Source organism: Bemisia tabaci, chromosome 4 (genome assembly GCF_918797505.1).
Source record: "Bemisia tabaci chromosome 4, PGI_BMITA_v3".
Lineage (NCBI taxonomy): Eukaryota > Metazoa > Arthropoda > Insecta > Hemiptera > Aleyrodidae > Bemisia > Bemisia tabaci.
Genome location: NC_092796.1, coordinates 61544969 through 61567180, shown reverse-complemented (window position 1 = coordinate 61567180; position 22212 = coordinate 61544969). Strand labels below are relative to the sequence as shown.

At 39.0% G+C, this 22212-nt stretch overlaps 1 protein-coding gene across 6 annotated transcripts; it reads left to right on the top strand.

Moving 5' to 3' along the window:
• The first annotated feature begins 8158 nt into the window (after positions 1-8158).
• On the top strand, positions 8159-18932 carry LOC109031764 (uncharacterized). 6 transcript variants are annotated; one of them, XM_072300215.1, is made up of 3 exons: positions 8279-8457; positions 10681-11602; positions 18469-18932. In XM_072300215.1, the coding sequence occupies exons 2-3, from the start codon at positions 10748-10750 to the stop codon at positions 18517-18519; spliced, it is 906 nt and encodes a 301-aa protein (XP_072156316.1). In that variant the 5' UTR covers positions 8279-8457; positions 10681-10747; the 3' UTR covers positions 18520-18932. The 6 variants fall into 6 exon arrangements, with proteins under 6 accessions (XP_072156314.1, XP_072156316.1, XP_072156317.1 ...); XM_072300216.1 differs by having other exon boundaries at positions 10657-11602; XM_072300218.1 differs by having other exon boundaries at positions 8281-8420.
• The last annotated feature ends 3280 nt before the right edge of the window (positions 18933-22212 follow it).

Sequence of the window (22212 nt, the reverse complement as noted above, 5' to 3'; positions counted from 1 at the left end):
GCGGTATCGAGTTTTATCGTTTTCTCCCGTCTTAAACCGTTTTCATTGTTGATCTTATAATGTTTCGCTTCCTCTGTGTTCACTCCTATTGAAATTATTAGTTCATAAAAATCGCGACTTGAAGTTAGCACAAAAAGTATTTTCATACCTGCATGGAAAAAACTTGACTGATTTCTCAATAAAAGATGTCGTGCCATATTAATCGGACGCTCCTTTCAAAGTTTTGTGCTAAAATTACAAATTCCTCGGATCTCTCCTCACTCTCAGATGAGAATCGATCAATAACCTCTCGTTAAGAACTCGTCTCAGTTTTGCAATCAAATTTTACCTGAACGTGTTGTGAAGCACTAACAACAGAAAACATAAAAATGCAATAAAACTAAAATGCCGAAAAACATTACTGCCCAGTGTTCTCAAAAAGAGATTTGATCATTTTGCATAGTTTACTTCGAAAGTTTAATACCTGAATCACCCAATTATAGGACACGACTTGGAAGAAAAATCATTTCAGAAAACACAACTTCATCCTTCGCGCATAAACTTATTTCAAAATTTTACGGTGTGTTGAAATATACATTCGGTAGTAAAAATCATGAAGCATCTCGATAATGGATGAAAAAACAAAACTTTTATAACGAACTTTTGTAAGCTCAATGAAAAGTGTACATAATTGTAACAATTCAAGACTCAACCTATGCCTATGATTAGCACCGTATCCTAATTACAGGTTCTCAATAAATTACTGTTGTAAACTTGTTCACATTTTCCGGGTTCATGATCGAGAGTTTCTCGGTTGAAATACTGTGCGGTTTCATCCTCGCGACCAAGTGATTAAGGTGGTTTTGACGATGCAGTTAATCTACTCCGTGGTGATTGTGATGATGATGATACACGTAATCATTTGCACAGATGATGATACAAGTGTCGAAGATGAGACTTCTGAGCCAGGGTCTCAAGATTACGATGTCAAACAATTTTACATAATTTTCGTACCCAAAAGACGCTGTCCACCCCGTATGCGGAGGAATCATAGAGGCGTGTGTAGGTTTATCTCATGATAATCGTTTATGCCCTAAACAAGATAATATGGAGTGATCTCGGTAAGTTTACCAACTCCTCATACACGTACTCACTTGAAAACTTTGTGATAGAAATTGAATTTGCTAAATTTACCTCCGTTCTTTCTTTGTAACGCTACATTTTCTTTATAATTCTATTTCACTAAAGCCAAAAATGACAATCGTCTCATCAAAATTCAGGCTGAATACCCAGAGTAAATTTCCGAACCAGAAAAAAATAAAAAAGACTAAAGCCAAAGGCCGTAGAAATATCATACTTGGCAGGGAATATACAAATTCTGATTTATTAAGTGTATTCAAAAGAGCGGGTTGAAAATAAAAATCTATACTTCATTAAAAGAAAAACCAAATTTGGTTTTAAAATGTCTGTCTCAATTTTTGCAAAGTTTTTTCAGGTTAGGTAATTAGTCTTCTATACGTCTACACTCTTTCATGTTCGTATGAGCTTAACCTAGATTTAAATGCGCTCTGAAAATCTACTGAGAAAGATCGAGGAATTTGTATTGACTTTATGACCCCCTCCCCCTTCCCCCTTTGTAAGGCACATGTGAGACAGACTCTCACTTTTCCTTTTTGAATCACGCGCGACTGGCTCACTGTCTCCCCCTCATAATTCAGAAAACAACGGAGAAATATGAAAAAAGACCAACAAAATGTTTTTAATCAGATATTTTTTTCTAAGAGGGAAGCTTGCCCAAGACTGGGATCTTCCACCCTTCTTGGTATAATCTTGCAAGGCAAGTTCAGATCCTCCCATCAAGTAGCTTACGTAATACGTCAACCCAATACACCACCTCCACCACCATAACATGATCAAGTGGATTGAAGGACGAATAGCAAATGATAGAATCTTGTGAGGACTCCATTTGGGCATGATCGATTCCGCCTATTCTCTAACCTGCCGTGCTGAGGAAAAACGCCGTATGAACATTCGAGAGTTGTCGGATTTCTCCGGATTAATCATTTATTTTTTAGGAAAGTCATGCATATTTTTCTGTGAAATTTTCAGATATTTTAGATCAAATTGTGAACAAAATAATCTGAAAAATTTGACAAAAATATTAACAACTTTTCCAGTGCTTAAATTCGGTTTTTATTGAAGGAAATGTGGCAACGTCTGAAGGTTCATACGGCGTTTTCCCTTAGCATGGCAGTAATCCACCGTGGGCCGTGCAAAGTAAGCCACCCGCTGCGCTTCCACTCAGGTGGGAAATGTGTGTGGGAAAAATCACGTAGTTGAGGCTCAGCCGTTACTTCCGCTAAGGAGCACCATCAAATCGCCTCCACTTATCTATCTCGGGAGATCCGTGTTTTTCTCGACCACGTTTTCTCGGCCAAGTTCGACTTTAGAGCACGAACGGAAGAGTCTTTACCGTGACAATGACCATCGTTCAATCGCGCTTTGTTCATGAGTTACGCATGATGATACAAAAAAATCTTAATTGCCCAGCTGTTTACCATCGTGGGAGGATACTGCCATTAGTGCCTCTTGCAAGCAATGCTGGGTTCCCTCGTTTAAATGTATGTAAAATAATCGATTTTACAAGATTGCCTGGTCACCTTGCGTTTGCAACCCCTCAGTCTTAAGCGGATCTGGACACTTTGAACGGGGTTGGGGGCTCTTTCAGGAAACTTGCGAAATTTGAAAGCGTCCATATGATATGCAATTTGAGTCAGTTTTGTCATGAATAATTACCAATTATAAATGTCCCTCCTCCTTCTTTCCTCCGTTTCTTCCTTCTTTCCTCCCTCCCTTTTTCTTCCTCTTTTTTTCAGGGGGGAAGGAGGGAGCATATACGCCTTCAACGACCCCTCCCCCCCCTTGAATTCGCTTATACCCACAGTTTGCATTTCGGGCCTTACTTTAAATCGTATTTCTCCAGAATACAGTTTGTTGAGCTTTCATGCAAGTGCAGGCACCAAGAGCAATATGTAAGTTCCTACTTCACCAAGAATTTGGCGAATATCGGCTACGAGGCTGGGTCAGGTATGTTATCAGACGAAATGGAGGCGAAACCCCCTGCCGTACTCTGTCCTAGCCTCGGACTCATAATCCGATATCTGCATTCATGCACCTTCCTTAATGAGGCCAGTAACGAAGACCTTGAGTCGCGTTGACACGGAGCCTGCAGTTTCAGGTGACAGACTGATTCGAGCCTCAATCGGTTCACTTGTCCAAATAAATCATTTTCAAAAGTTCCCAGGAGACATTACATCGATCTCTAATTTATAAAGAGGAATGACAGGTTGCTCACGAAAGCTTGTTCTGTCCTTGAATTGATATTGCGGAAAAAAGAATGTCACCCGATGCCTTCTCGAGAAACATTGCCTATAAAAAAGGAACTTCCTAAAACTGCTGGTGACACTTTCTTTTTTAATTAGTGGCACTGTGCAAAGGTGAGGTGCAGGTGAGGGAGGTGATTATGCATCCATCGTTACAGATTGTTGGCAAAGGCAGTTAACTCGATTTTTCGGGTCGTATTCATAAGCGTTCCTTTATTAACAGCTCCTTTCCTCTAAGAGGTCCTATATGTTGTACACAATGATTAAGGATACCTTTCAAAAAGCATAATTAAACAAAAAATGTCACGATCTTCCAGTAAAATCCAATGGTAAAATTTTATAAATAGGTCCTTGGGAGAAATTACAATGATCTGCCTGTATCCAAGTAAGCAGTATTAATTCATTTTATTATTTATTCATTTTTTTAAAAGCATTTATTCAAAATAAACTTCCCGGAATAATTATACATATAATTTCTTGACAAAAATATAAGGTGATTGTTAGATAGTTAACTTATTACGACGATCAGCAACAAGGCTATTTACATCGGAGACCAGGTATTTACCTTAAATTTTTAAATTTACTTGCTTAAAGAGCTTTAAAATTTCGGTGCTTACTTCTGAGATGGAATAATAAGGTTACTAAAATATACATGAAAAAATATTGCAAATTTTGAACATTTCAAAGTCGGACCGTACCTACCTCTAGGTATGTAAAAATTACAAGAACAGTTGAGTATTTCATGATTTGAACTTTTTGAAACATCAAAAAATTGGAATTTCTTGCTAGGATCCATCTCAAAAGTTATTTCAGTTGAATTTTACTAGAGGCTCGTAAAGATTTTCTTTTAAGATAATTTTCAAAAGGCTCCCCTGATCACAACGTTAACTAAGGAACCTATGATATGACCCTTAGAGAGAACCTTCCCATATTTTCTTTACCCGGTCCACCACACCACAGGTTCTTCTCAAGCCCCCCCCCCCCCCCGCCCCTAATAAAAAGTCGGCTCCAGGAACGGCGAGGTAGGATTGGGTAGTGATCGATATCGGTTAATGCTCGTACAAGATGTTTCGATGAATAAGTGTAGGTTGCGGACACGTAGATAAGCACCTACTGTGGGAGGATGCCAGGCGGATACACGGGGGTGGTGCAAGGTGCAGGGTGCAGAGAAGGGGCGAGATGAAAGGGAGCAAGAGCTTGAGTGTGTATGCAAGAAGTTTCAAGGAGCTTTTGTGCCCATGTTGGTTGAGGTTGCGAGGCCTTTGTCAGGATATGCTTCATCTAGCATGATTTCATCAGGGGCGAGGCGTGAATGATCGATTATCGATATTTTCCAATTTTAAGCAATGGTAAAGAATCGATTATTAAGGTGTTCGTTGCGAACACCATGTTGTTCGATCCTTTTCCATAGGTTTAAATGACAGATCAATCGCTTTATTGTAAAGCACGCCACGCCACTGGATTTCATGGCAGACATTTCAGCCACGCACGGGTCCCGAATCGCCAGCTAGTGATGAAATCTCCATGCGCCACGAGATATGTTTTTCGCGTATTAAAACAAATTAAACCTAAATTTCAGGTTTTTTTTTTAATTTTTTTTTTTTTAATAAATGGAACCGACCATCACCTCTGGGGGATTCATGGTTCTGATATACATACGAGCTTTAGATTTGGGTCTACAAATACATCCTAAAAAAAGAATCTGACATCAAATTGAAAGGATAAGAGGAAAAAAGAGTGCCTACACAGCTGAAGGGAGGAGAGACGTAATCGGGCCTCATTTTTATATTTTTTTGCCGAAACTAAGTGACCCTTCATCGGCAGCATAGAGCGGAGCATTGCGAGTTCACGCCTCGCGCCATCGCGCCTTCAATTTTGTAGGAGCAACAACACCTACACGAATCAAGCATGAATAGATGCACCTCTGCGCCTTCATCGCCGCGTGTTACGGTGTCTTTTATTTTTGAAATTTGAGAAAAGTTGAGGCTACAAATATGCAATGAAGTGTCCAAATAAATAATCATTTCAGAGAGGAAAAAAAATAACACGTTGAGAGGTCTTTCAAGCTGCCTAGGTGGCGCAAGTCTAAAAAATTCGTATTTGGGCAATAGTCGACACTTTCCGGCATGGACTAAGAGAATTTATGTCCTGAACCACTGTTCCTTTTTTTAATGGATTCAAATCGGTGCATTAGCCAAAAAATTCTTATTTTGTATTAAGGAACCACTAGTTCTGGCTCATTTAAAAACAACGCATCTACGCCATTGATTTTCCTATGCAAATACGTGCTTTCATGGAGGAGCCAGAGATAGTGGTTCCTTATTGCAAAATGTAATCCAAATTTAAACAGGAAGGGAAACGCTTCCTGTTTGATTAGTTGGATTGCATTTTGCAAAAAGGAACCAGGAGCATTGCCATGTTGCTAAGATTGTGCAACTCCACCTTTAGCAATAAAACCACTGTAATTATGCAATTATACGGAATTTACATGGTATTTTTTGTCTTAAATTTACAGTCTTCAGCGTGTAAAATAGAAGATGTTTATAGATGATTAGGTTTTTCTCCCAGGTCAAAAGAAGTTGCACAATTTCAGCAACTTTGTAATTCTCTTGGTTCCTTTTTGAAAAATGCAATACAATTTGCCTGTATGTTCATTTCAGATACGCAGTTCAAAATGGTGAAGTACAAAGAGCAGACCTGGTCGTTTGTGATCATATTGATCATTTTCATGCAGTTTGCCTCTTCGATTCCGATACGGCGCAGAGAGCCGACTACAGAGGACACGAGTTTCTTGATCCCTACGACGAAGCAGAGACCAATGAGAATCGAGCTTGATGATGATAGCACGCAGAGCATGAGCGAATCATCGACGAAACCCTCCATGTTGACTCAGGCTATCATCGTCCTACCAGCGCGCCCATGTTCTGGAGACAAGAGGCGGGACAGCAACGGAAAGTGTCGTCCGATCTACTGATCTCGTCAACTCTAAAGTAAGAAAATGCTAATTCTCTGTTTGGAAAAAATAAAAACCTGCGGGCCGATTATTGAAATTGATAGAGAAAGCTTTAGAACAACTTTTTCTGAAAAAGAAGACAAAGGGGATATGGAGGGATCTTATCGGTGGACGCGAGTGGTTGCAATGGACGAAAGAGGTAGGTGATTGACTAGCTAACGGCAACCCACGAGAGACCCTGTATCATTTTCTCCCTCAGTCTATAGGAACCACCCATTTCAACCAATATGATCGCTCAATTCTCGTCTTTTGATGCGTCTTTTTGATCTATCAGTTAGTCTATCAATTTCAATAATCAGCCCGCAGGCAAGGTACACACAGAGAAAAACCGAATTCGTCACAGATTAGAAAGCAATTTTTAAAAAAATGTTCTTCATGCTGAGGTGGGAAGTCGTTGCGTCAAGAAAGCAAAACGTGAGATTTAACAATAAACAGGTAAAATAAATCAATATTTTTTCGTGGTCCTAAAAAATAAAAATAAAATTTATTTATTTATTTATTTAAAATTATAACCTAATTACCTAACTTTTGTTGCGACAAGTAAACATTTTAATAGACGCAATAAGTTATTTTCTTGATACACTGCGTATTTTTACCTTATTCGCAACAAAGACTGTCAAAGAATGGTCTTTTTCATCGTATTGAATTCAATTTTTCGTAATGAAAAGTGCTTATTGCCCAAAAAATTTTATAAAAAAATCCACTTTCGGAGGTTTTGTATCACATTCAACCACAAATTTAAATTATAGGATTTTTTAAGTGATTTACGAAATCTGTTTTTAATAGTTGCCGACTGTAAACTCAGCGTGAGTTTGTCCGTGATTGCGCCCCCCCGCCCCCCAATAATTTTTCATGTGCTTCATTTGTTGTTACTTCCGATATACCATTATTCCAGCTTCTGGTTTTGCCCTGGTAGGCTAGTTTTGCCTAGTCTCTGAAATGAAGGCGGAATATACATGGTAAAGTTGCCCTTCATCTCATCTCAAGTTTTTTGATCTTCAATGGTCACCCAACACGTTGAATTATAGTTAGAATTCTTTAATTGTATAAACCTGACGGTATTGGAGGTTTTTTGCAGAACTTTTTTGAGATAAACAAGCTGAGAGATTGCTCGTTTGTTCTGCGTGAAATGATGTTTTGTCCCAAATTTCCCTCTCAATATTTCAATTTTAATAATCTCCTTCTTATATGAAAAAGCTGCTAATGCAAAGGCAGGTAATGATTTTAAACAATGTTGTCTACGTCGAAGAGTACGGTGCAAAGGTGACGGAAGGGTAGACCAAATACTATCCTCGTCTTTCGCTTTCAGACAAGTGAGTAAAATTACGACCCAAGGAGAGCGTAATCTACCCTCGCATTGTGGGAGAATGCAAGTAGCACCATCACTGATCACACACAAATATACACTTAAAATAAAAGGAGCAAATAACGGCTGTCTCAAAAACTGAAATCCTAAGACCAATTCCGTCGAGCAAAACTCAGGGTGCAAGAATTGAGTTGGAGTTAGAGTTCAACTTACAAAAAACATTCATTAATTGAGAAAATGTTTACATACATACACTCATGGTGACTTGTTCATCTTTTGAATATTTCTTCCCAACCAAAATATCCGAACCCAATCGTGAAACCGAACTTATGGGATCTCTCAACTTCACAAAAAGAAGAGCGTTGGGTAGGCACTGTCGCCTATATACAGAAGCTATTGCCATTGCCATTGACATCAAGTGAATGACTCTTAGCTGATAACAGGATTGTTTGATAAAATTTACAGCATTCATTACAATGAATACAACGCCTTACTTCACCCTACCTTTTTTGTGTGAGAAGGTCAGATGAGAGGTTTGATAACCAAGCTGGCCGATGAAGTAAATTCTCTACCGAATTATTGTTCTATCCTTGTTCGTTTTATTTTGCCCGACATCAGTCGTATTTGCAGTCATACCAGTTGTTTCTTATTGTTCGTATTTTCGAAGTGTTTTTGGTTCTGTCAACTGAATTTTAACGTTCTTGGTGATCCTTACACAGCGAAAACGTTTGAAACGACAGTATGTGACTTTATATTCTGTTTTCCAACCGTGGGAGGTTTGTTACTGTCTTTGTTTCTTCATTTCCCGTATCCCGTATTTCATTCTATGGCACATTAACCTAGCAACCTTTTACCCAGTACTCAGCAATTAAATGAATCAGTCGCGAGAGAAACATGTGTAGTTCATTTTAAATATATTTTGAGCACCTTTGTCTACTGAATCGTCTTACATTATAAATTGTATGTAAGAACAAATGAAGAATAACGGAATAATAAAAGAAGGGGAGCAAAAAAGTAAAAATGTGGAAAATTTTAGTTAACGAAGGGCTTTGTACATTATTTGTACGGAGGATTTCAAATTACTTTTAATAAGTTTAAATAATGAATCACAAAATAATAGAGAGGCAACTGTCTCACAGGAATTCAAAGTTACTGAACTTGAATTACTGAGGTGACTCAAGAATGAGTTCATGAAATATAGCCATAGAGAAATGAATGATTTTGACTCAACTTCTTTCTCGGTCTTTGGTTGGTACTCTCATTGTTTTGATCATCCAACGTATGAAATTCCTAAGCTTTGCATTTGAAGCAAAGATGAGCTCGGCATGGTAAAACTTAAAGTATGATAAATGCAATATATTTTTGAATTTCATAAGCTCATAACTTGGTGAATCGCTCAAACAAAGGTAACATTTTCTGGGACAGGCTCTGATGACTTGCAATATAGAAAAAAATATGATCATCAGGATCACAAAAGCCAAAGATAGTGATAAAAAAATAAATACATAACTTGTATACTAACGCAGCGAAGTACAGCTGTTAACTTTGGCTAGCTATTGTTTTTAGGATCCCCCTTGAAGTATCAATGAAGCTTATTCCGTACATATTCCACCCCTTAAAGCGATCACTAATTGCATTCTACGAGAAAATCGGATAGGCTAAAATTAAGATAAAACCAAGCGGCTAATCAAGCCGTTATGCAGTTTCGGTTCAGGAACGGGCAGGAATTCGACCCTAATTATCGTCTCTCATTTGATGGTTCATTAAAACACCGCGTCTACTGACCTTGCTCACCCTTGACCGCACTTGTACAGCTCATCTCTTGTATAAATCATGTTCCTGGAAAATGTGCTTAAATTCACTCTTCCAGAGGAAGTTTCAAGATCGAACTAATAATGCTAAAACATATAATCTGTAAAACATAATCGTTTCACAGACTATAGTTTGTGAAACGATAATCTGATCAAAAGATGATCCGTATAATCGACGGATATTATTACAGTGAATGGATGGATAGCCTCTTGAGATACAGGGATTTAAGTAGCCATTGATGCTATTTTAAATCCACCAATAAAAATAAATAATTGAGTTTCCAGGGTAACGATTAAGAAATCACTCGTGAAGGCTATTAAATTTTAAATTTATCGTTCGTGAGATGAACACCTCCGTATAAAGTGTCTAGATGAAGGAAAATAAAGATTTAGTGATTGCATCTTTTGCATCGATAATTTTTTTAGGATTTCGAAAAATTGTCAATGTCCATTCCTGAAGACGATGAACTAAGCTTTATGACTTTCACTTAAAATCGTTTTAATCACTTGATTAAGGGTGTCAATCAGACAAACTAAATTAAACTCAGGAAAAATATACAAGTGTGCATCTCCTACTTGCGTTATGAATGTCGGTTTTGCGGTGAATGAATTTATTGAGTTTGACAAATAGAATGAACATAAGCACACTCTCCTTTGCAAATCCGAGTAATAATATAATTAAAAATATAATAATTGTAAGTTTTGAGTCTATTCAAATTTACATATTAAACCATTCCAAAACATCGATATTGTAAAAAATGCAGCAATCCTTTTCGCTTCGTGTAGCTCTTGAAATGTTAAAGGACTGACTCACACCTTTCACGCGAAATCTTGCAATTTTTTGATCAGTCATTTTTTAACAGAAAATTTCTAACAATTTTGTTGAAAACGTTATCACCCTCAGCTTACTGATTTGAGGAGGTTCAGCATAACAATTACATCTGCATCGCGGTATTTCAAAATCTCATCTCCTATATTTTGTGGAAATAACTTTTAAACGGGCAAGAGATATCACAACTATTTTCGAGTGGGCACGGTTGGTTGCCTTCCAAAAAATTAAAAAAGGAGATGAGATCTTGAATCACCGCGTTGTAGACGTGACTGTTATGCTTCACTCTATCAAATTGAAATAAGCATAAGACAGTTAATAAACACAGTTTCTAGGTTTCCTGGTTCTATGCTTTTCAGGCGCGCGGCTGCTTCCAAAAATCTTCTAAGTTCATCGATACTCCGCACGAAATAAGCAGACCTGAAAATGGTATCTGAAAAACCATCAGCTCCACAGATGCTAGGTGTTGGGTTAACTCTTCTCCTAGTCCAACCGCAACCTGGAAGTGCTAGCTTTTGGGATTACATATGGAAGCCGCCGGACCAGATGCAAAGAATGAGCGACCCTCTGGATCCAAAACATGCCTCGTCCCCTATTGCCAACAACAACCCAAATTCTATGGATCCCAACCATGCCTCGTCCCTTATTGCCAACAACAACTCAAATCCTATGGATCCCAACCGCAATAATCAATATGTTACAAATTACAATACATACAACCAACAACCTCAATCTTCAGGATGGTCCTTTTGGTCCATCCTCAGCGCCATATGGAACTACAACCTGATATCCTCTCTCTTTAGTGGATTTGGTCTTGGCGGTTACGGCGGCTACGGAGGTTACGGAGGTTACGGAGGTTACGGAGGTTACGGTGGTTACGGAGGCGGTTGGGGTATGGGACAGCCTGGGTACGCAGGTGGCGGAGGATGGGGTGGCGGTGGTGCTGGTCCCTCTTCTGGAGGTTCAGCGTCGGCATCTTCAGCGCGAAAAGAGAAGGTGATAAATCCAGGCCCGGGAGACGTGTGGCATGAGCCTTATGAGTCAGCGGTCAAGACTCAGTCCAAGCAAAAGAGCTTCCCCTTGCTTCCGTTTGGTTCTCGACGATCCTTCCCCCGTTTCGGACGAAGAGGCCGCCGATCGGTTGGTGACTATCAACTTCACGCCGGTAAACAACTCGATGAATACGACATCATTGAGCCCGCAACTTACAATCAGAAGTTCTGCCCATCAGGAGAGGGTTGGAATGCCAAAGAGCAAAAGTGCCTTCCCGTCACCAGCAATGTAATTACTAACGTATTGTAATGTTTCTGCATATGAACCGCTGGTTTGTCTGGTTTTTTGCAACTTGTGGAGTATCTTTTGTACTTTTGTTTTGAATTGGATTTTAGAACGCTTTTTGCTAAATTGAGACCGAGGGAATGATAGGAGGCCTCACCTTAGCTGCATTACAGTGGCTGTGACAAAATATCTGACTAGATCTATTTAAATTTAAACGGTGCTGAGTCCCCATATGGTCTGCGCAGTCCAGTATGGTCTGCGCTCTGCGGAAAAAAAGTAGAAAAATCCATATTGTCCTGAAAAAAAGGACGTAGAAAATTCCTCAATTTTGCTTAAAACTGTTGGACATTCTCCCTCGTTTCATCTTATTTATAGCGAAATCAAGTCTCTATCTTTATCTTCTGCCGTTTCCTGACTTTGAATACGTGATTATATGGCGATAAATACATTTCAAAAGAAGTAGTACTCAAAATTCAATAATTTTTAATGGGTTATTGAATTTCTCTTTTTCCTTTGGGTCCTTCTTGTCAATTCTTTATGCTTTTCCCCCATTCTACTTTGGAATGGACTAATTTTGATTGTATTTTCTTAATTTAGTTAGATGAGTTTGAACATTTTACTTTTTTTAGTTTTAGCATGAAATGAGATGAATGTTTCTCATGTAATTTCTTTATGCAGTGACGATGATCATATCAACTTGGGGTCATCTTTGCATGATTTCTTTCTGTATAATGCATTCTCACCTTCGTCACTCCGTCCATTATTTTCATGCTGCGGTGAAACCTTATTGTGGTTAAAAATTTTACCTACCATTAGTCTATAATTTATTTTCTTCCTCATTTTTCCCCCTGCGTCTCTCTCACTTTAATATACTGCATATGGATGCATAAATATTTTACAAGGAGAGCAAGCAGGGATTCAATCGCCCGTGCGCTGAAAAATTCACTGAAAAAATTTGCAAAACGGTATTTTGTTCATCATTCTTAATTACCTGCCAACAAAGCTTTTTTAAAGTTCGTGCAAATCATAAGGTCACATACAGCGTCAAGACAAAAAGTGGCTGTAGACAAGTCTGTCCATCTCTCTCACTCCTTACGTCATGTATACAGTCGTCTATCACTGGTCATTTGTGAGGGCCTCAGCGCCTTGCGTCTCGGACGGTGCCGCGAGGGCCGAGGACAAGATGCGCCGAACGCCCTCAATTCTTTCCCTATGCAACACGCTCATCCACCGAGCGCGAATAGTTGCATCCAGGAGCCAGAGACAAAATCGTGTTGTATCTGTATGGAGGCTCAAGCGTCGCGTGTCGTGTTTTTGCTCATTGCAAATATTCTCATGAGATGAATTAGACAGTCCTGTATTGAGAATCATCCGTTTTGTTAGACTCGAAGTCCAATCATAACTTGGTTCAATTGAACTTGAATCTTCAATCTAGTGACGAAAAGGGACGAATCAGTCATTTTTGGCCTCGCTACAGGTTTTTCCTCTGTCATGTTACGTATCTCTCCGTTGAAATCCTCGAAGCGAAGAAACACAGGCTTTGAATGGAGTCTTAAGCCTCAGGGCGCTGGTGCGTCTAGAGACATCAAACCGCATACGAAAAGATACATTATTCACATGATTGGCGTCAACCCACGACGACGAATCCTCCTCAAAAAGTGAGGCTTCCACCATTGCAAGTGTCGTCAAATATTCAGTCACCCAACTCTTCCGTGCTTGAATTTTACGGCTTGGTGCTTTCAGTCTCCCTTCTTTTAGAGGCCAATGTAAGCTTTTAACACAGTGTGCATGTTCGATGCTTTTTCCGCTCTGTTACTTGCGTCAAATTCCTTTGCTCTAGAAAGTTTTTTTTGGGGGGAAGACATTTTATTTAAGTACAACGTAACTACTACAAGAATATTTCTTGTATCTATTTACATGGTTTAAATAAGCTAAACTAATTTCATTGAATATACAGAGTAACGTTAGATAATAAAATAAAATCATTAAATAAAAAAACTGGAATTTTAAAATACTCTCTCTTTTTTTGGAGAGTTTTTCTACACTTACCTAAGAATTTATTTTTGAGGAGTATATTATTATCGGAAGTCCTTTCTTTTACCAAATGAATATTTTTCGAATAATTTTATGTTCATTTTAAAAATATAAAAAAAGTAACGAAAACAGCGACGAGGAAAAGTAACAAAGATGCAGCGCTAGCGTCGTTATGATTTACTGTTCTAATCTAACACATTATGAAATCCACTTCCATAAGAGTGTGCCACCTGAAATGACTCAACTAAATGTTTCATTTGCATTCAAATATCCGTTCATATTTTTTCGGGTGATTAATCCATTTTTTTATTTACTATTTTACCTCCTCAAGATACATGCAATTTTTTCGAAGAAAATATGAATAATAGCATTTAAAAACGTGAAGTTATAATTTCAAAATTTTGAGACACTTTAGGGCACCTCGTTCTGTTCAAGAGAATTTTTAATGGACTACACGTGTATTTCTTGAATACTTGGCCATGTTTGCGTCTTAAAATTCATTCATGCTTTGTCCAAGCTGATTGCCATTATGCTGATAAGGGAGCACATCATTGAACCAAAATACGCTCTTAAAAGGTTTGTACTTCCGTGGAGTCCACACATTCATTTCAACTGTTCCGCTCATCTATTTTCAAAGCCTTAAAAAGTTTTTCAAGGCGTTTTTTTAGAAGAGAAATAAAATAAAAGGGGCAATCAGACTAAGTTTAAAAGATTTGATTGCAAAATTGTTTTTGAGAATTTATCTTGAAAGAAAAAGTGATTGTGGTAATACAACTGCGCATCTCCAAGCGGCTGTTCAGCTCAATGAGAAAATTTGTCTCTTTTCAGTAGCCCAATAAAAAGAGATCATTACATCGAATTTTCACTGCAATGAAACTCTATCTTCATGTGAGATGAGAGACGAAAGAGTTTCAACTGTCCCCGAGGTTTGGCCACGATAGAATAATAATACATATTTCCGAAATCCCGACCGTATATAAGTTACCATATCGCCAGAATGAACACTTTGTCCACAAATTGATTGATTTTTCTCAGTCCCAGTTGGCCTTCCTATTTTTTATCCGAGTGCTATAAATAATGAGTGTGCTCTCAGTCTTCTTACAGCGTTATGACGCTAAGCGTAGGTTAGCATTTTTCGATTGTAGAGAAGATAATTATTTTCCACTGAGTATTTGGATAGCGTTAAGCAAACCTCAGTCATACCTACATTGGACTCGTAGGAAAGAGTTTAGAGAAGACTTTGGGTTAACTGTAGTCGTGTGGAGGCTGGGTTGTGAGATATTTTTATCGAAGAAACTCTGGAAACGATAAAAAATTAAATTTGAAATAGACTCGACAGTGGCCCTGAGCAGATAGAGCGTTTTTCCTTTGAAAAAGTTGTAAAAGATACCGTATTGCTAATTTGTGTTAAAACGAGAATTGCATTCAGCTAATGGTTCTAAGCCTTAGGAAGATTAAAAATACCTAAATGGCTATGGATTCCAATAGAGCTTGGGTGATTTTTGTAAGAGATGTCCATCACCCGAGCCTCCGCTTTGAGACGCTTTCCTCCAACCCCCCCCCACAAGGTTTTTTTATCATATGAATGGTTTGCTCTACGGTGTTCATTTAGACTACATTTTACAATAAGGATCTACTATTTTTGGCTCATTCACGAACAGTACGTATCTGCATAGGGAAACTATTGACACATATATATTGCTTCTCGAATGAGGAGGACATTCTACTCTCTCCTTGAAAAATGTTTTCCATTTGTTCTTTGGTGTAGGAAGCTGAAACAAATAATGCTCCGCGGCAGATGCACAAGGAAGCATATCTCAACCCCAGGTACACTGATTTTGCTACTTTATTTTGCAAAGTTCGGGGAATGCAATATTTGGGACTATCTTTGGCAGAGTATTTCGAGGATGACGGGGTTTGGTCATCAAAATTCTATGAATCCACAAATGCCAGGAACCATCGAGCAGCCAAATCAAATCAAGCTCATCCACTGAACCAGCATATCGCACCGAACCATAACTCACCGCTCCAACCGAACCCTCATTATGCACCAGCGGTACCAAACCAAGAGCCAACGTATGGGCAGATCCCACAGACCCCGAATCTATATCCACCTAACTCACAGTATGCACCTTTTTCATCATCAGGGCAACGGTATCCACAGTATCCAGCGATGGCGCCAAACCCACAATACCCAGCGATGGCGCCAAACCCACAATATCCAGCGATGGCACCAAACCCACAATATTCAGCGATGGCGCCAAACTCACAATATCCAGCGATGGCGCCGTACCCGCAAAATCCAGCAATGGCGCCCAATCCACGGTATCCAGCTATGGCACCGTACCCGGAAAATCCAGCAATGGCGCCCAATCCACAGTATCCAGCTATGGCACCGTACCCGCAAAATTCAGCAATGGCGCCCAATCCACAATACCCAGCAGCTGGATATCCACAGTATTCAGCAATAGGACATCCACAGTATGTTCCGCCTGCTGTGCAACCTCAACACGTGCCAGCGCCTCCAGTTAATACGGAGAGTGCTTTCTCTCGGTATCTGAGGTATGCAGCATATGGAATGAATATTTTGGGGAATATTCTTCAAATAAAACACAATCACCGTCAGCAGAAGACTCTCTCTCAAATAGAACAACACCATCGTCAACTTACTCCTCATGGCGGAATGTATCCAATGCCCCATCACCAGCCTGCTCTGCCGCGTACTGTTCATCATCACCACGAAGTGCACGTTATCCCACATCCTCACGGACAACACGTTATCCCGCGTGCTCATGAGACACACGTTATCACACATCCTAATGGACAACATGTTATCCCGCGTGCTCATGAGACACACGTTGTCCCACATCCTCACGGACAACACGTTATCCCGCGTGCTCGCGAGACACACGTTATCCCGCATACTCACGAAACGCATATTCTCCCACGTGCTCACGCCTATGCATAATATTTGGCAGTCTGTTTGTACTATGATGTACAATTATAAGACAGATACGTCTACATTATCACTTCTAAGATTCTGTTTCCTGGACGCCCCCGTAGAAGGCAAGTTTTTTCGTTATTCGATTGCATGCCCGATGCATTTTTAATTGAGCTGTATGGGACAGGATTGCTCGTTTTTAAGTCGGGTGATTTAAATTATACTCGTAATTAAATAAATTAGACGATATTTCCTTTGGTTTTTTTCCGGTGTCGATTGGAAGGCTAATCACTACAGCGCAACAAAAATATTCTTTTTCTAAAGCTAAAAGGGGTATACATTGAATTCTCAGGAGCAGCTAATGTGGAACCAAATGAGAGTTTTACACAATTGCTGTATAGGTTGGCGCGCAGGGCCCGGTTCCGGGTTCGAGCACTGGCAACTAATGGCGCGTCTTGTCGTAGAACTGTCGAGTGCATAGGTCTGCTGAAAAAGATCCGTGAAAATTCGTGTAGCTTTGAAGGGCTACATCATACTTTAACCCAAAGCTCGATTCCAAGGACGCATCATTCTTGAAGGATAGGGTGGTTAAGGAAAAAAAGTTACAGAAATGTTCAAGTGCAAGAAAGTGTACGAGTTTAAAATCCAACTTTATAGTTTTCTGGACATATTACCGATCAGGGCTCTCATTTTGAGTTCTCGCAAGAGTTCGTTTTGAGGCGGTCAGTTCACATGCCAGGATGCTGAAGTTTTGAATAAGAAAATGAGTCAACTTTTCACGTCTTTTCCCCCCTCAAGGATTAGTACCCTACTTTTGCTATCTCCTCTTAAGTTAATCATTACTAAAGCAATTACTAGACAGATGCTTTGGAACAACGCGGCCGCATTTTTTGATTTGGAGCTTTCTTCGATGTATTTGCTCTCTAAAAAAAAATTTAAAAACCATGTGAGAGAAAAAATGTGCTACCTTGCATGGCTAATTTTCGATCACCAAGTACCTGTTAAGATTAAGCTCACTCATGCATGCATTCCAGTATGCATCTCATTCATCATCAGACTAAAATCACCTTCTATGTAACTCTGGACGCAAAAGGTATTTGTAGTTTTCACGCGGGTGCACGAGTAAATGTAACTCTGGTGGAGGCAGAACTATTATAAGAGCAGGCATTATTTTTACATGGTCCCTGAAATTAAATAACCACATTCTACGCAAATATCGTGATTATAAAAATAATTCTCATCACTGATGCACTGTCCGTGGTGCAGTCGGGTGCATACCTCTGAAAAATAACTGAGCGAAACGATTGTACAGGAATTTCGATTTGTGGGTTGGCACGCGCAACACAGGAGATACACATTTTTACCCGATCAAATTCCCTCTAAACGGACTGTTTGGTTTTAAATGACTTCTATACTTGCATCTCCATGAATATTTTTGTGCTCGTTTTTGTATGTTGCATTTGAAAGTTGTTGATTCAGAGCATGGATAAACTTAAAATTTCATGATTAAGTATGTGCTCAAGATTGTGGAGAAATCGTCGAAGCAGCCTTATTTTTTTCAGGGTTGGAAGTGGCGAGCACAGACTCCTCGAATTTTTCTCTTTCAGGAAAGTTCGGAAACTTTTAACGTGCATTCCGTATTCTACACGTGAAATTTAGATAAAGGAACATAATACTAGGGTGCTCTAATATTTACCCTGTGCGTCGGCGGCACACTTTTATCGTAAAAATGCTCCATACTTTATTAGTTTATCTTATAGGCATTCATGTGTCGAAAATAGATGTGGAGTTTTTATTTTCATTTCTTCTATATTTAAAGTTAATTACTCTGAGGAAAATTGAGTTTAGAGCTAAAGAAGAGACATAACATATTTGTTTCTGTTTATGCTTGCAGGGAAGTCTCAAAGGACAAGATACCTCACGAAAATGGCACAGTCTGCGATGATGACGATTCTGCTGGAGATGGAAAACATATCAAACCAATGATTAAGTTTCAGCGCTACATTAAAAGAAGATCTTAAAATTAGGCATGGTTCAAAAATATGGTTCAGTTTTTTTCGTATTTTGTCGGATATTTGATTTTCGTCTATGATGCCTCTGAAATTCTGACAATTTTTCTACATATAATATTTTACAGACAGTACTTGAGCTTCACAAACGTGAACTAGAAAACTTGATTTTGGATTAAGTTCTTATTAAATTCTGTATTAAAGCATAGAAGTAGGGTTTACGTACTACTCACGTTTTATTTAACATAATTTTTGTATGAATTCAATGTATTCGTATTTCCTGTAATTGTACCCATTTTATATTTTTTATCTATTATCGATTAAATCGTTGAGTTGATAGCAAATGAAACTTTTATTGACCAATGAAATCAATGGATCAAAAGAAAATCCTGCCCTTGTGTAGAATTTAGGAATTAAAATTAGTGTGTTAAAAGCAGGAATATTAGAGACATTCGTTGTCTTTTGAGAAGCAGCTAAAAGTTTGCAGTGATTTTCCTAGCTCGGAAAAAAGGAAGAAAAAAATTACGAGGCCCGTTTCTGTATCAGACGTATCACTTGTTGATTCTATTGTTCGCGACGAACTGTTGAAGTTGAGGGTCGAATGATTGATTCTTATGATACTTCCAACGTGACAAACTTGACAAGGGTATGAGATTGAGACAAGCCTTTATACACGGCACGGAGGAGTCTTTTGTTGTGTTGACTCTAAGTTACTCAGGGAAGTCCAGACTTTTAGAAGAAAGTATTCATTTTCGTCTGACATCTTATTTTAACGTACATCTGTTGCAGATAATTGGTCAAATCAGATGTTTTATTTAGTGCGCGATTTGACTCGCGTAGGGTATTGTTTTTTTGTGACCGCGGGCAATTCAAATTTATCCTAACCAATAAAAATTAAAAAATGTTTATATCTCAGCTATGAGTTTATTTCAGTAGTTTTCGTTACGCGAATCGTGTCCTACGTAAAATTTCTACGAAGAATCACTTATCAGAGTGCTTAAATTCACACCTTGTTTAATGATCCATTCAATCTAAGTAAGAGAACATTATAGAGAACTTCCCGAACTTTTCTCGGAAAAAATATGTTATCGGAAGAAACGAGGCAACGTCGAAATACTTATACGGCGTCAAAACACAACATGGACCTTTGTAAACCCCATTATTGATGCCGCAATTATTCTAACGCAAGTTTGAATGATCGTGCCAAACACAGTGCTACCGGCGCGGCGAGGCGCGGTGTTAAACGCACATTCGCGCCTGCAAGACTGTAGGAATACTTCACGCATTGCGCCAAACAGTGCGGTCAGCGCGGAAGGCGTATTAGCGCCTACAAGACTGCGTGAATACTTCTCGCATTACGCGAAACGCAGTGTAGTCGGTCAGTTGCCGTGAAACGCATATTAGATTGCAGGAATACTTCACGCATTGCGTGCTCAGCACGGTGCGTTGTACGCTTCAATCGTTGTAATTTCTCGGTGTTAGACCCATCACCCGCGGTGCGGTGGACACAGTATCCAACCAGTGCACAACGCGAGCCCGCAGTCCGCTAAGGATCGAGGAGATTTTCCTGCTTGCCGTAAACTTTCTCAATCGCAAATGCCTAGACTGATAGACATATTTTAACAGTTACGAATTTTTGTAAATTTAAGACTAAAAGCTCTCGATTTTTCAATAGTTTGTAAAAGGACCGCGTTTAGCAGAAAGGAATCAAGTCACATCAGCTATTGCCAAATGCAACGGAGCAATTTAATTTATATTATTAAAAGAAAGTTTAAGCAAATTCCTTTGAAAATTTTAAGGAATTTGCTTCATACTGAGGAGAAAATTCACTGTTTGCACAAAAATCCGCGCAACCGTTTTCGTAAAAAAATTAAATTGCCCAAATAAATTTGACTATAGCTGATATGGCTTAGTTCCTTTCTGCTTAACGCGGTTCAAACATAACTCATCAAATCTAAAAACTCTCCTTGCTCCTTCTCCTCCAATGCTTCTCAAATATTTAAAAGTTAAAATTTTTAAATTCTGTTTTTTAGTGTTTTCCTTCATTTGAGACGTTAATTGGCAGAACTGGAAGGGGGGGGGCGCAGGATCCATTAAACAATTGTGAGGGATTTTTCGAAACGACTGCTTGATATCGCAGTCACCTTTAAAATTTTATTTTAGTGTAGTGGTCGCAGAAAAGTTGTTCCCACGACGTTGCAATTTCAGTGCTTCTCAGAGCAGGTCCCCTCAGAGCTGCGAAAATTCTCCCAGAGCACAAAAGGCAATATCGTTAGAGGAAACTGGCAATCAATAACGAATAAATCAAGCAATACTCGTAAAAGTAAGAGATAATGAGCGAGGAATGCAAAGTGAAGAATTACTAAGTGAAAGAGAAGAAGCCGTTTTGGAAAAAATTAAACAGGAATGGAGCCTCCGAGAGTTTGGAGAGGGTTGAAGAAGAGATCTGGCCTATTTGGTTTTAGCATTCCTGCGTCCTTACTCCTGGGACCAGTAACTCTCGAACAGACGGTGACGGTGGGGAACGAAACCATCCGAAATCTTAGATCAAGGATGTGGTGCGGCGAAATTTTTCTTCCTCTTTTCTCTCCCTTTGACCCCCTCTATCTTTCTCACTCCCCCATTCTCGTGGCACGGTTACTTTCTCCTCCCGCATTCTTTCCCTTGTTTCCTGAAACTTTCCTTTAATTGGAATAGGTGAATTTCGATTTCCGCAGAACTTATCTCCTCCCCCCTTAACTCTGCCTTATTAACTTTTATTTCTTTCGGTGAGAGTATTTAACATATCTCACTCGGAAAACTTGCCTTTCGCCCAACTCAATTATCGGCTCTTTCGTTTATATAATCAAACTCTCCTCTATTTTTGTCCCCTCATCCCTAGGAACTTAAAGTTTCATTCTGCTCTGAGCGGAGCACGCATTCGAAAATTAAAATTTTAATTTGGGATAGGTATCGCAGAGGATCAATATGTAGACAGTCGTGCACACATTATGACCTATGCCTGTAACCCATCATATCTATATCTTGACAGTAATATTAAGTGCTCCTCTCGATCTAATAATGTCAGCAAATATAAAAATTACAAAATAAGCAGCTTACTAAATTCGAAATATCGATGTTTAAAGTGCGAAACCACGTATCTCCAGTGCGGTGTTCTACAATTCTCTTCGTATTTCATTTTTTCGGAGAGAAACAAGCCGTCTCTATAAAATCAAGGGAGTTTTCAAGAAATTAAGTCGACAAGTTTTCCGGAGAGAAAAAAATGATAACATGAAGCCTGTGACGTCGTAAGCATAGATACGTGGTGTTGCACTTTGACCATCGATATGATGTAATACAACTAATGAAATTAAAAGGAATAATGCTCATATTGCATGATTGCTGTTGCTCGTCTATTTTTTTTATCTTTTAATACTTATTTTTATTCATTTAAACTGAAACTAGTAGATGTTAAGATTGATCAAACGATGATGTACCTGAGAAAATCATTAACGGACCGTAAATCATTCCCCCTCAATCTCCTGGATCTATAAAAGCTCACTTGCGCGCAGAATGGTGAGTATACACCTGAAAATACCTGGATTTTCCGTGGTCATTTTTTTATTCGTATTTTTGGCCAATGATGCGCG

Coding starts and splice junctions, on each gene's coding strand:
- LOC109031764 (XM_072300213.1), top strand. CDS start 8,208: ATGAGAGGTTTGATAACCAAGCTGGCCGATGAAGTAAATTCTCTACCG. Junction 8,421..15,401: donor CGAAAACGTTTGAAACGACA/GTATGTGACTTT, acceptor TCTTTGGTGTAG/GAAGCTGAAACAAATAATGC.